Source organism: Sinocyclocheilus anshuiensis, unplaced genomic scaffold (assembly GCF_001515605.1).
Source record: "Sinocyclocheilus anshuiensis isolate Anshui unplaced genomic scaffold, SAMN03320099.WGS_v1.1 scaffold222, whole genome shotgun sequence".
Classification (NCBI taxonomy): domain Eukaryota; kingdom Metazoa; phylum Chordata; class Actinopteri; order Cypriniformes; family Cyprinidae; genus Sinocyclocheilus; species Sinocyclocheilus anshuiensis.
Genome location: NW_015542408.1, coordinates 1,147,882 through 1,162,675, shown reverse-complemented (window position 1 = coordinate 1,162,675; position 14,794 = coordinate 1,147,882). Strand labels below are relative to the sequence as shown.

General features: G+C 36.5%; 1 protein-coding gene across 5 annotated transcripts in view; it reads right to left on the bottom strand.

The window, feature by feature from the left end:
- Positions 1-14,794, bottom strand: part of LOC107693143 (apoptosis-stimulating of p53 protein 1-like) — a 43,373-nt gene that overhangs the window by 10,592 nt on the left and 17,987 nt on the right. Inside the window, exons 1-5 of one of the 5 annotated variants that reach the window (XM_016492414.1) lie at positions 14,301-14,439; positions 14,037-14,107; positions 2,370-2,471; positions 509-529; positions 200-374 (exon numbers count right to left, since the gene is read on the bottom strand). In XM_016492414.1, coding sequence (XP_016347900.1) covers positions 200-374; positions 509-529; positions 2,370-2,471; positions 14,037-14,107; positions 14,301-14,349 — 418 coding nt within the window. In that variant the 5' untranslated portion in view covers positions 14,350-14,439. Of the gene's footprint in view, positions 1-199; positions 375-508; positions 530-2,369; positions 2,472-14,036; positions 14,108-14,300; positions 14,440-14,794 lie in introns of those variants that run through there. The other 4 variants (XM_016492416.1, XM_016492413.1, XM_016492411.1 and 1 more) reach the window with 4 other exon arrangements.

Below are 14,794 nucleotides of genomic sequence, written 5' to 3'. Positions count from 1 at the left end.
TTTCCACAAGCTGAAACAGTGCCATTCCGTGTAACAGAAACACTCGGTTTAGCAGAACCTTTACGATTAATTAACCGTGACGTTTTAAAGTGCAGTTAATCGCTGCATCCCTAATCATATACCAACATATAGTTAAATTCATTTATAAAGTGAGCAATCTCTAAAGCATTTTGAAGTCTGTTAACATGGCTGTACATACACAGGTTGCCGTTGATGAGTTTGCTGTAGTCCACTTGGCCCCTCATGGCACGGACCTTCTTGAGTTTGGCTTCTTGACTTTCCACTCTTTCCCTCAACCTCTGGAGCTTCTCACTCTCAGACACAGACTGGCCCTGACGTGGGTCCTGCTGCTTCAAATACCGCAATCGTTGCTCCTAAACACAGGGAGGAGAGGAAAAGGGAGGAAAGGACAGGAGAGGGTAACAGTCAATTTCAAAATGGGAGGGAACACGCTCCACAGATCATCAAAACAAACACGTCACCTATCAACAAAAGCCCTTTCACACACCTCACTACGCACAGTGTAGAGCTGTGAGAGAATGGGATGGAAACAATAAGGAAGGGCCAGGTAAGATGGTAAAATAGAGAGGGGAAAGATAGAGACAGGAAATAAAAGAACATCAACTTCATTTCAGAGCCGTTACAGAATATGAACACGAAAGATTTCTGTTAGAAGAGCAGAGAACAAATAAAAAGGAACACAAATAATACTGTAATTACTCCAGCTGTATGAAAGTTTCAGTTATTTGGGTTTTTTGTAATATAACACACCCAAAACGTGAATGTATGATGAATGAGACTAAAATAGAAAGTGGAGGGAAACACAGGCGTTCGTGCTGACTAGCGCTTCAGGTCTGCTTCAGAATGAGCAAATACAAAGCCAGGCCTAACAGTTCCAGAGTGTTGACTCGACACAATCCAGTGTTAAATGAACAGATAGAACTGCAGAGCTACAATGTTTACAGTTACGTAGAACAGGTTTGTGGAAATATGCATGCACTTTTTCCACTCTACAATCTATAGTCATCTATCCACAAAAAAAATCTGTATTAAAAATATAAAACCAAAATTAGCCTAATAAAATGTGACCCTGGACCACAAAACCAGTCATAAGTAGCACGGGTATATTTGTAGAAATAGCCAAAAATACATTGTATGGGTCAAAATTATCAACTTTTTTATGGCAAAAATCATTAGGATATTAAGTAAAGGTCATGTTCCATGAAGATAGTATGTAAATTTCCTACTGTACATATATCAAAACATAAAAATCTCAATTTCAAAAAATTGACCCTTATGACTGGTTTTGTGGTCCAGGGTCACAAATAGCATTTAAACAAACACCTCTACCTGAAAAGTTCTAAACATACATGCATTTTTTTTACCTTACAACAACAGATGAGTTGATGACCTCTTGATACTCATTCATGGAATACACAGTCGCATATACTTCAGAGATCATAGCTAGGCCTTGTGTCGCTTGTCTGCAATTTCCAGAGCATTCTGATTAGGGCTGCACGATAAATCGAAATGGAATCGAGACCGCGATACGACGGAAGCTGCGATTGTCATGCGTCTGATTACAGAACCGGCATTACTATCAAAATGCGCATGACAATCGCATTCGATTCATCGTGCAGTCCTAATTCTGATACCTTTAACCGGGAACTGACTAAACCTTCGTGAACACACGTACATGAACACACAATCTCCAGTGGTCTTAACGTCCTCCCTCTTCCTGACAGCTGCAGTTCCATGCTGATCTCATTTCCTAAGTGAATGGAGTCTCTTTCCTGTTGTTGTTTAAGGAAAATAACTTTGCATCCAGGCAACACGCACAGTTCCCTCCGCCGCTGACCTAAGTGTGATACTCAACTATCACACACTGACCTCAAGACAATATCTCAATCACAAAGACATGGTTCTCAAAACACAATATCAAAAGAGACAACCGAATGATGTCAGGCTTGAGTGCACTAGCAGCAAATTTAAAATGCAAATCATTTAAAAGGTATTTAGAAAATTCCTGACATGGCCGCATGGAACCAGGCTAGTATAATTAATCAAACATGGCAGTTTATGCACTCCAGATGATATGACCATGTGTTCACGTACAGTATGCCCCTGATGCATGTGTGTACACCTGTTTATGCCGGACCACAGGGGTCTTAGTTTTAAAGTCAGCAGACCAACAGAGCACCATTAACAGATCTGAAAATGAAAGATGCATATCCTAGCCTAAATAAAAGTGGCATTTTGGAATTTGACAGTTTCTTCTCAACTGAACAGTTCAGACATAAGAAGAGGAAAAAGATCTGAAGACATATGAATAAATAAAGAGATATGAGGATTCATATGGTGGCGCCTACCTTAGCTATCAGCATCTGCTGCTGAGCTTCGATCTGCTGCTGCTGTCGCATTGCCATCTCCTGCAGCTCTGACAGCGTTAACTCCACACCTGGATTCCCCACCTACACACAAACACACACATCATAGAATTAGCTTTGCACACAAACAAGCTGAACTTCACTTATTCAAACAAATATAATGTGCAATTATTTAATTAAATCTTTTGAATTAAATGGTGATGAAGGTAGTTTCAAACTAGTAGTCAACAGACATAGATGATGCCGACAATATGTGTAATGCAAATTAATGATGAAAAATAGACAAACACAAAATTGCTGAAATGAAATAAAAATGTAACATATTTACTCAAAATTATTAGAAAACATGAAATAATATCGAAATAGGCCAAATTTTGGCCACTTAATTGTTGTTACATTGGTTTATCACTGGATTGTGTCAAATTCAACCTATTTTGTGTTCATTTTCAAACAGACAGTATTCAAAATATATGCAAAGAGTTGTGAAGGTTAATTTCATAATTTATTTTTAGACACATTTATACTGGTACTATATGTCTGGCTCCATCCTAGACAAGCTAGATCATTATCATTATATGTTTTGTTTTGTGCATCTTCACACTAGTTTAAGCCAGCAACAGATCACCATTGTCCATATAAAACTAGTTAGAATTTAAGGTTAGAATTTAAACTGGTCCAAGCTGTTGCTTCCAGTAGGGTGGTGGTTGAGGAGAGACCCCCACCCCACATGATTGTAAAAACGCTTTGGGTGTACAACAATACACAATAAAGTGCTATATAAATGCATCATTCATTCATTCATTCATAGGGTGGACTGCTGTGTGGCATTGGGTAATAGAAATATATGCAGTAAACAGCAATTCAACAGGTACAGACAAACAAAAACACACATCTAGAAATCACCACAGGATCACGAGGAAATGCCTAGAGAGTGAACAGGATGCGTATACTTATGCAATGCCCTGCAGTTGTATGAACTCACCTACTATACACACTCTTTAACGTTCACTCATACTTAACGATATAAGCACGACATGCATACATACTCAAAAATGCAAGTAACAAGAGCCTATGTATCAGAATATTCCTGAATTTCATAAACAAATCCGAGATTGTTTTTCTGTCTGACATGTCAGTATGGCACACATTCAAAATAATTGAATCATTGGCTTCTTTCAATTCCCATAACTGGCTCACTGTACACGTTATACTTATAATGACTAAAACACATCTGACAGGCCCTTGTGAGTCAGAGGACTGCAAAACCCTCATTTTCGTGTGGAGGGTACATTTATCTAAATAATCTCATTGAGGCATCACTGAGATTTTATAAGAAAAGTCAATGTGGCAAGTCCATGTTAAAATTGGGGTTGGCCAGCTAAGATGGAATCGGCACTAGATATCCTCTGAGAGGTCTCTGTGCTGTCAGATAAAGCAGAAATGCTCAGCTCTGAAAGAATTTTTCTAGTCAATATAACCAGTGTTGGGAAGGTTACTTTGGAAATGTAATAGGTTACAGATTACAAGTTACCCTATTTAAAATGTAATAGTAGTGTAACTTTTTCAATTACTTGATTAAAGTAATGTAACTGATTACTTTTTGATTACTTTTCTAAATTTCTAATGAATGTTTATTTGCAACTGTTAATCATTTTCAAACATCTACACCATGCAGGATTATTTTTGAATTAAATTACCTAACGCCGTTACATGTAACTAGTTACTCCCCAACACTGAATATAACTGCAATGAGGTCTATAATAACTGGAAGAAGCTATCTGTTAATATGCTCATTTCATCATAATGGCTGTTGACTGACTGACTAATGCAGGACCCCCTAGAAATCAGTCATATGAAATCAGCCATTTTTGCTCATGGGTGCTCAGTTCAGCTGGCAATTAATTAAATGAATCACTTGATTAATTGAATACTGGTACATTAAAGTCCTCATGGGTAGTTCAAATTTACTAGTTGGGAATTCGTAATTACAACGGCAGATGCATTCAAGTTACTCGGTTTGAGCAAGATGATAATGTACCTTTTTTTTTATTTGACTTAATACAAAATTATGCAAAATTTTGCTTTTTAATGTTTTTCTTCAATTTATGATGGTTTTGTAAATTCTATCATAATTGTACCATAATATGGTATTTTGTACGTGCAACTTAGGGGTTGTTTACACACAATTTTTAACTAAAAACTTTTTATGCGTTTTGGCCATTCGTTTACACAACTTGTGAAAACGGTTTTTAAAGTGCAAGGTGCAGGCGCATAGTGTTTCTTTACAAAGTGCCATCGCCAACTACTGGACTGGCATGCATAATACAGCGTTTTTAGTTTGGGCCATTCATTTACATAACAATAGAGTTTTGGGGTCCTCAAAAAGGCAAATTTGTGAAAAATGGGTTTCAAAGTGCTAATTATGGGTATATGCACAGGCGTATAGTGTTTCTTTACAATGCAACATCGCCAACTACTGGACTGGCATGCATAACAGCGTTTTTAGTCGTTTTCGTGGATCTGTGTGAACAAAGAGCATCATCGCGTAAACGTACACTTAGATAGTTTTATTGTAAACATAAAAAATTATAATATCACTGATTTCAACAAATTTACTGTCAATACAGATACTGCATCTGATGTGTTCTCTCACCAACAGGTACCAAACTCGGACACTCTGGGCTTAAAGAAAGTTTAGAGTTTCCTGCTAAAAATCATGACTTAAATGCAATCTTTCTGACATGACATGAACACACCGTGAGGAAATCCTAGGAAAGCACTACTGGGAAGGAAACACTCAGCAAAGCGTCAGACAACATGTGTCAGCCAACAATGTGTCATACATTATTTGTTTCCATTTTGTTTCCATTGCAGATAATTTACCACCATAAAACAAAGGCCTGCACTGCCATACAAAACACACATTCTTTTAGGGTAATATCTCAATTCTTTCAGGGAGTGCCATTCTTAGTAGCCTTGGATGTTCACTCTGTGGAAGGATTCGCCTGAAATGTGGCTCTAGCCACAGAAAATGAGGTCACCCCTGGGGCCATTATGGTGTTGGTGAACACCTGGTGGCTCTGAGGGAACAGGCCCTTTTCAGAATGAGATCATACGCAAAGTATTAAACACGCTCACCCATTACATTACGAACCATGGCATTAACCGAAGCATGTGAGAAATGTTTTGAAATATCTTACAGCAGAATGAGTGAATCTATGACTAAAGAATCTATAAGTGTTTACATTTATAGCTAATAGTGCCTACTGCAGTATTATCTACAGGAGACATAAATCTCTTTACCTCCCTCCTTTTCACCCTTTTTCACATATGACATAGTCCATTAGGTCATCACCTGCCTGCAGCCACTGCTATTCATATCTTGTCTGACAAATGAGCCGTAGAGTACTTTTAGTTCCCCCGTCACAAGAACAATTCTCACAAATGCACTTTTTGAGGTCTGGCATGGCAGCTACTGAAAAAAAATTTCAGTTTGCACTGAGATTTAATTCATCACATTTATTGTATCACAATTTTATAGAAAGGAGAACCTGCTTGATTCTGGCACATCTGTAAATGGGTAGCTGAAAAATAACATGTAGGGGAGAGAGAGGTTTAATAAGTTTTAGATTGTAAACTGAGCACAATTTCTATCACATAACCATATAAGCCCATTATCTGTATGCGACTGAGCGATTCAAAAGTGATATAGATTTTATGAAACAAACTTATTTAGGAATGCCAAAGTAAATTATGGCAAGTAACATGATTTAACGTCAAAGCAAATTTATTATATTTTATCCAAATATATCAAGCATATTGGTGCATTTTTAATATAAAACAATATGTAATCTATAGCCCATGAATTATGAAATAAAAGCATTTTCCTCAGAATGTCAGCTTTAGGGTAACAATTAGTCAACTAATAGTAATAATGAGCTCTGATATTATAAATTAGCTACAATTACAAAATAATGACAGTTGTGTCATCGTGGATATTAAAATAATTTTAAGTGTAATAATACAATAAGTGTTGTGACTAGTCACTCAATTTTTTTATTTTATCTTTATGTTTTCACCTTTTTGGAGCTCGCATAAACGGTTAGAAGCACAATATCCAATGCAGTCTCTCCACTGAGATCTGCATGTATAATGATTATACATATAAAAATGTAGTTTAGAGCAATTGCAGATGAACTACAGCATTAGTCACACTCACTGTTCAAAATGTCATGTTACCTACCCAAATATTACGTCAACTGACAGCATCCCTTCCCAATACAGTACATACAGCTGTGATCCATCAGCTCATGTAACTAGACAGCAATGTAACCTGATCCAACACTTTGACACTTATAACAACTGGTCAATCCTTCTTCCTATTGATCAGCAAACGAACAGGCTGAAAATCTGAGTAGCCTCAACCGGTTCTGTGCTTCACAAATCAATGCTACACAGAGCAACGCATAAGCATCCACTTAAAAGATGAGCGCTGAAATTACCTGGTGAGAGTCCCAGGTTATTCTGCATGATCGGACCTTAATTTTGCTGCATTGTCCTTCAGCTGTGAATTCCTGCAAAGTCTCGACGTGGTTCCACTCCATTTCTAACTGTGTTTCCGAGTCTCTTATGTGAAAAGCATCGGCGCTGTGTGGACGGATGCAGTGCAGCTGTAGTATCTGTGGTGTTGTGCTCGTTATGAGACCCCAGAGTCACACTCACAGCCGCAATCCCCTCTCCAAAAAGCAGGAGTGAAGTCATCCAGCACATTAGCGATGAGTCAGGCTGTCATCCCCACTCTACGCGACTGACTTTGCGTGTTTTTGTTTACTATGCATAGTTACAGTCTCGTGACTCTGATGAGCAATTACAGTACATTAAACAGTCAAATGTTGGATAGAAACGCGTGACCTTTGTAAAATGTTAACGTGAATGTGTGATGATGGAGACTGCGTAAGTTTTTTTCCCCTCTCAGGCTCAATTTTGACGTGCAAGCACTTCTCTCGCTCTTAATGTGTGTGCGCGTTTCTTCTGCCCAGAGAGCAGACTGCAGTAGTGATGTCCGATTCCTTAACGAATCATTCGTTGGAGTCGGATCATTTCTAAGAATCGGTTGAACAAGTTCTAAAAAGCCAGTATAAATGATTGATTTAAAGGGGTCATATGATGCTGCTAAAAAGAACATTATTTTGTGTATTTGGTGTAATGAAATGTGTTTATGCGGTCAGCTCTAGGCATGACGAAGCGGATATCGTCCTCTTTTGGAAGACCAAACAAAGTAGTTTCGCTTCCACAACGAAGCACACAGTGCCTTCACGACATGGCGGCGGCAACAACAATACTACAGCGAGAATAAAAGTTACGCCTTCTTTCTTTGCGTGAACATTTGGGCGGCGTTATGCAAATCTTCCCCCATCGTGATGTAGACATGTGGGGGCGTGTTAGAACGAGCCGTTTTAGATAGGCGTGGTTAACTCTTAACTTTTATAATATCTCTTTGGATTTGAGACTTTAGTCTTTGCAACTTTACAGATCGTCTTTATGCACCAAGTTTGTAACACTCCAAAGAGAAAGGAAAAATTGAAATCGCATCATATGACCCCTTTAAGAGTCTGAGTAAATCATTCCCACTTCGGAATCGATAACGAGTCAAAAAAAGGCTGGATAATAGAATTCTCTTGTTCAGTTCAGCGGCGTCCCTAAAATACCGCTGTGCCCTAACAAAATATTTATTTGTATTTATTTATTTAGTCATTTAGCAGACGCTTTTATCCAAAGCTATAAGATAAATCCTTATTTGTCGATAATATTGACGTAAACCGACCTGAGAATAATTTTCTCTGATAATATTTAAGCAAACATGTCTTGTCAGCTGTTCAGAATCAAAACTAGCGATGCCAGATTCAACGAATTACTCTTTTGATGCAAACGGTCAAACGAGTTGGCAAAAGGTCTGACATTAATCGCCGAGTTTGATTCATTTGGACAGTTCACTCACACACTGAATCGTTTACAGCGGTTTCTCACAACGAAACTATAACAGGATGTTTTATAAAAACAGAAAGCAAAAAAGAGGAGTGAGGATGGATAATTAGCTACTTTACTTACAATCCATTCTATCGTTTGTCAACGACGAGCAGCTTGCGCGTGCATCTTGTGGACGATTCTGTGACGCAGGTCAATATCACAAAACTGTATTTTAAAAACAGTATTAAAATATGGCAAAACGCCCCTGGAACGATTTAATAATTCATTGACTTGGCGTCGTAGACTCCCTATCTTGAATTTACAGAAAGAAGGAGAATTCCGATTAATTTCAGCGAATCGCTTTGCTTAAATGGTTCTATTAATTTCTGTAATCGCTGCAACCGGGAAAAAACGATAGCCTAATCACGTTTATGATTTCAACGTGACATATGCTTCAATTTTCTACGCCCAAAGATCTCATTTACAGGGAATTTACAACAACAAAGCAAATCGGTTCAAATGATCCGAGTCAATCGATTCAAACCATGATTCATTCGAGAATCGGACATCACTACAGCACGCACACACACTCCCCTCCTCTCCCGGGAGCGCCGCTGTCAGACTGCCCGTGCTACGCCGCAGCTGCCCCGCACTCACTTACTCCCAGATGCGTGACGGTCTCCAAAGAATCTGCCATTAATGTTTGCAGCTCTGCGACACAACTTTACAGCATGCACGTGCTTTCAAATGCACCATGCATTACAGTGCACAAGAGGAGGCTGATGAAATAGCTGTTTAACAAGGAAACACGTCAATTCCATTAACAAAAAGTACCATTGTACATTGATTATTTCATGACACCATGTTACATCATACTCCCCTAAACAGGTTTACTATTCTTTACTTTAAATAATACCATTGTATACATGTCCAAAAAAAGTCAATGGCCAATATAATGTCATAAGGTGCATTTTTAATAGCTAAAGTTTTTGCCATTATAAATTAAAATTCTGTCAGATTTCAATAAGTAAGCAACAAAGAGTTAAAATGCACAATTTTGAAATGCATGTCTTTCGGCAAGATGTGATACTCATGTGGGCTAATCCATATTAGTATTCCAACAGCGATGAGCAATTGAACAAGACCGTTTTTGTGCCAGTTGGATGAGGTATCTTGGACAGAAATGGGCACAGTCAATAAGTGCTATAATAACGCTGAGCCAGCCATTTAGCTCCCTCCGCATTTTAATAGCTCCTCGTACTGACCACGGTCACTCATGATGACTGACCTTCACATGTCCATACGCTGAAAAACACAGCCAGTGCCACAGGGCAAAATCTGTGCTCTCAACTTCAGCGTACACACTGAACAATATTCATCATGTGCTTTAGAGCAATGATTTAGTTTGGTGAAAAAAGAGACGTTCATCAGTGGTTTTCAACTGGCGGTTAATGACAAAAAATTTCAAGATCTGTTCTGATATAATGCAGGGTTTTATTGACATTGATATCATAAATAAATAAATAAATAAATAAAATAAACATTAACTGAAATAAAATAAAATATTTGTTAATTTTATTTGAATTATTTTATTTTTCTATTTGCCAAGGCATCATTTCTCATTTAAATTTAGTTTAACTTATAGCACTAAATTAACTAAAATAATTATTTATAAATAACTGAAATGGAACGAATATGATCTATATATAGACATTAAAAAAAAAACTAATAAAAATGACAAAAGCACAATATAAAATCACTAAAACTTGTAAATTAAAACAGAAAATATACAAATAAAAACTCATTCAAAACATTAATACAAATTATAAATGCTAAAATAACACTGACATGGTCTTGGAAAGCATTAATTCTAAATGCAAAGTATAAAATGAAACAAAGCATATAATTGTGCATTTAAGCATTTAAAACAATTTAAATATTTGATTTTAAGGACGTTTTTGGTTTAAAATGACGATTTCAGTTGTGATTTTGTCCTAAAGGAAAACCAGTTGAGAATCACTACATTTCAGGACAAGTGCTAGATGATAATTAGAAGAATTCACAGTGCTGTCTTCAAATGCAATGACACTTTAATTCGCAGTATTTGTTTCCTTTTCCTGCTGCATTTAGGCAGAAACACATTGCTCTTTCATGACTATGCAAAGCACCCTTAGGGACAACATGCACAGATCTTTGGGAACTTTCAAGGGCTAAGCATTCATCTCTACGGACGAAGCATTTGCATTCTCACAGAACCTCTAATCGCATTTTACGGTGAATTTTGATTATCTAATAAAGTTATATCTGCCGGGTGCAGGAGGTGCAGTGCGCCCGAAATGGTAACTCTAAGCATCATCAGAGGGAATGTTACAGGAGGCAGAAAAAGAGAGAGTGAAGGTCAATGATAGTGATATCAGAGTGGGACAAGGTCAGTGAGCTCAGAGACAAAGCTGTCAAGACGGACCAGGCTTGAAAACCAACAACGTGCCTGATGAAAGATCTCTTTAGATTATTGCATAGCCAGACTTTTAACTAACAGCATAAAAGTCTTGTCCAGATTGCAGCTCATTCTGGCCAAGATTCGCCCACTTAGTCTGACTTACAGTAAAGACACCAACCACAGTTTGTTTTGCATTTACATGCCACTTAAGGATAGATTTATCTAAAACTAAATAGCAAAAAAAAATGCACAAAATGTGTATAGATTTATATCTGACCAAAAATAGTATCTAATTCTCTGCCTCAAAACAAACTGATTTGTTAATTTGTTTGATGCAAAGTTGCATAAAACAAGCACTTCCTGTATTTTTATTGCTGTATTTTTTGTGTGCAGTAAGGATCAGATGATATAAATTAAACACATAAAGGCATAAATTAAACTTAAAATTTTTTTTATTGGAAAATCTGACATTTTTGACACTTAACATCAACAAAACATAGCATACATTACCATTCAAAAGTTTAGGGTTAGTAAGTATTTTTTTTTAATTAAATTAATTCTTTTATTTAGCAAAGATGCATTCAATTGATAAAAAGTGACTGTAAAGATTTTATATCGTTAAAAATAATTCTGTTTCAATGCTATTTCTTTTGAACGTTCTATTAATAAAAAAAATGCATTACAGTTTCTACAAAAATTTTAAGCAGCAATCTTTTCAACATTGATAATAATAAGAAATTATAAGCTATGGCTGCTAAAAAATTGCTTACCCATCACAGAAATGAATTACATTTTAAAATAAAGTAATACTAATATTTTAAATTGTAATGATATGTCACAATATTACAGTTTTTACTTTATTTTTGGTCAAATAAATGCAGCCTTTTGAAAGGTAGTTTACATCCATCTTTAAAAATACACACAGATGGGCAAACAACACATGCTGACATGTGCATAATGACTTAAACCATCCTGAATAAAGTCTGATGCATTCTGACCCTGAGAGAAATACTATATAAAGATACATGACCATCAAATGTACAACGTACACAGTCATTCTCAGCTGCTCGGCTGTATTATCAGGGGCAGGAGGAGACTTTTGGTGTGCTGAACATGTAGCTAATATTTTGCCTTCTGGCCCTTTGACCTGGTTTAAAGCGGAGCACACTTGCAGGCCAGCGCAGAAGTTCAGAAGTCCTGAAGTTTATTGGCCGGATGTAATTAAAATATCATCACATGATACGGCCTGAAAGAGAAGCCCCCGCTGCCTGGATTATCTGTAATAACAGCTGCATAATGGGACGCAGGGAGGGCCACATATCGGGATGCCGCAGTGAACGTGTCACTCATTTATAACATAACTGCTGACGCTGGGAAGGTCCTAAAGACCACCTGTTCAATAGCTGTGCGGCTTTATGGGTTTTATGATTACAGTCTTGTGGAATGTTAATCAGTCTGGAGATCTGGAATACATACCTACAGACATCAATTTCCTTTTTCTTAAAATACTGATATGGATACTGGCAGAGGAATGTAGATGTGTGTTTCTGAGCTCGGAAAAAGAGAACACTACCTCCTTTTTTCTGCATGATCTGTATCAAAGACAGACATATGGAGTGGAATAGGAAGCGCGCGGAAACTAGGCAGCATTATGTAGTCGAGTGATCTTTTGGGAAACAGGGAAACCTGCGTATTCTGTTTCTCTAAAACCGCTGCAAATGACTTTGGTGGGGGACTGGAGCTTATCAGCACATTGCACACAAGCTCCCCGCTGCGAAGCTTCCTACTTCTAACTTCCAACTGGAGCATAATTCTATGGCAACTACAGTCAGAACTGATTCTTAAAAGGAACAACAATTCTGTCATCATTTACTTAACTGTTTTAAACTTGTAAAACTTTCTATTGTGGAACAGAAGTCGTTTTCTTACAATAAGAGCGTAGAGTCACGAGGCCTGTCTATCTCAAAAATAACTAAATAATAGTTAAATAAAACTATTTAAATGGGGCTTACTAGAAAAAAAGAGGGGAAATGTTGCCCTGGAAACTAACTGAAATAAAATGTAATTTGAAGTACTTACATTTCTAGAACTAAAACTCTAAAAAAAAAATGAATCCAAGTTAAACAGAAATATATTTAAAAAAAAATAATAATACTTTTTTTAAAACATCAAAATTAATAAAATTAATTTTACAAAGTAAGAAAATTTTTTAATTACATAACTAAAATTTAAAGTAATTTAAATGACAATGAAAATGAAAATATAGAAAGAAAAGTTCATTCTAAATATTAATACAAATTATAGTAGTACATATAATAAGAAAATATAAAATAAGAAAATATAAAATAATATATAAACAATATAAAATAAGAAAATAATTCTCATAGCTGACTCAAGAATTATGAAAGATTTCTTTTAGCAAACCAGCAGACAAGTATTGCATACTAATTTTGTAATGAGCAATTTAAATTAAAATGAAAATATGAAAAGAAAAGTTCATTCAAAATATTAATACAAATTATAGTAGGACATATAATAACATATAAAATAATATATAATAATAATAAAAAAAATTCATAGCTGACTCGAGAATTATGAAAGCTTTCTTTTAGCAAACCAGCAGACAAGTATTGCATACTAATTTTGTAATGAGCAATTTAAATTAAAATGAAAATATGAAAAGAAAAGTGAATTCTAAATATTAATACAAATTATAGTAGTACATAAAATAATAATAAAATATACAAAATATGAAATAATAAGATAAAATATATAAATTATATAAAATAATTTTAAAAATCTAATTTTCTCATATATGACTCAAGAATAATGAAAGCTTTCTTTTAGCAAACCAGCAGACAAGTTCGTGTTGAGGAGTGTACATGTCCAAAGATCATTTAATTAATGCTCAAATTAAGGAAAAGTGGGCCAAAGAAGCCAATGAAAACACAAAAATGGCCAACAGATAAAAGGGCTTTTTAAGCGTTTTAAGTCATTTTCTAACCTTTCACAGCAGTAAAAGGAAAAACAAACCCAGATTTATATCAAGAGTGCTTTACGGCTTGAAACATTTACACTACATAGAAAATACACACATTTATTTCACGAAAAGAAGTGCTGAACTTGTGTTTTGTCTACGCAGTTCCACCGTAATTACGTGAAGCCTCGGTGAACAGCCCTCATTACGTCTCAAACAGTCCAGAAGGAAAGTGTGACTGAGAACAGCGTGAATGTGAACGTACCCCATTCTCGCAAGGCTTGTCCGAGTTCCCCTTGCTCTTCCTGTCGGCCTGCTCTGAAGTTTGACTTCCTGCTGGAAATAAAACAAGATTACATCATCACCCCTGCACTCCAACAATGTCCAAACGGTTGCAGAGCTTAAAAACTGCCGCTGTGGGCAAACATAATCAGTGCTACTGGACAGAGGGGCATTTTTGTATTGATAAAACATAAAATAATAAAACACCAGTCGCACGTATGGCTGAAAAAAGAAAGAAAAAGGGTACCTTTGAATCTAATGAGCATATGATCCAGAAGTGGGATTTTGGCTGGCATATTTACCCTGATTAGTCTGTGCCGAGACAGTGGGTTGTTTAACAACGTTTACCAACCTCCGGTCATTTGTGAGCCTTTGTTTCACCAGCACTCTCAACTGTGCCATCTATAAATAATCAGGAGCTTAATTCTCTAAATCCAGGGCTGTGTTATTATGTGTAATCCTGTCAGAGGCTCTGGAAATACCAAGACCTTCATGGACCGCGCCGCCTCTGATAGGCCTGTACACAATCCCACTGACCGCCCTCTGCCCTCACAGACTAATTTAGAACGTAGTGATCCGATGAACTAGAATTTTACATTTCAGTGCTGCTTTCCATGCAAAAACTTACTGCCACAATGTTGCCATGGTGTTACTATGAGGCTGCTAAGGTGTTACGAGTGGCTTTAATGCATTGTTATGCAGTTGCTAAAAATAAAATAAAATAAAATAAAATAAAATAAA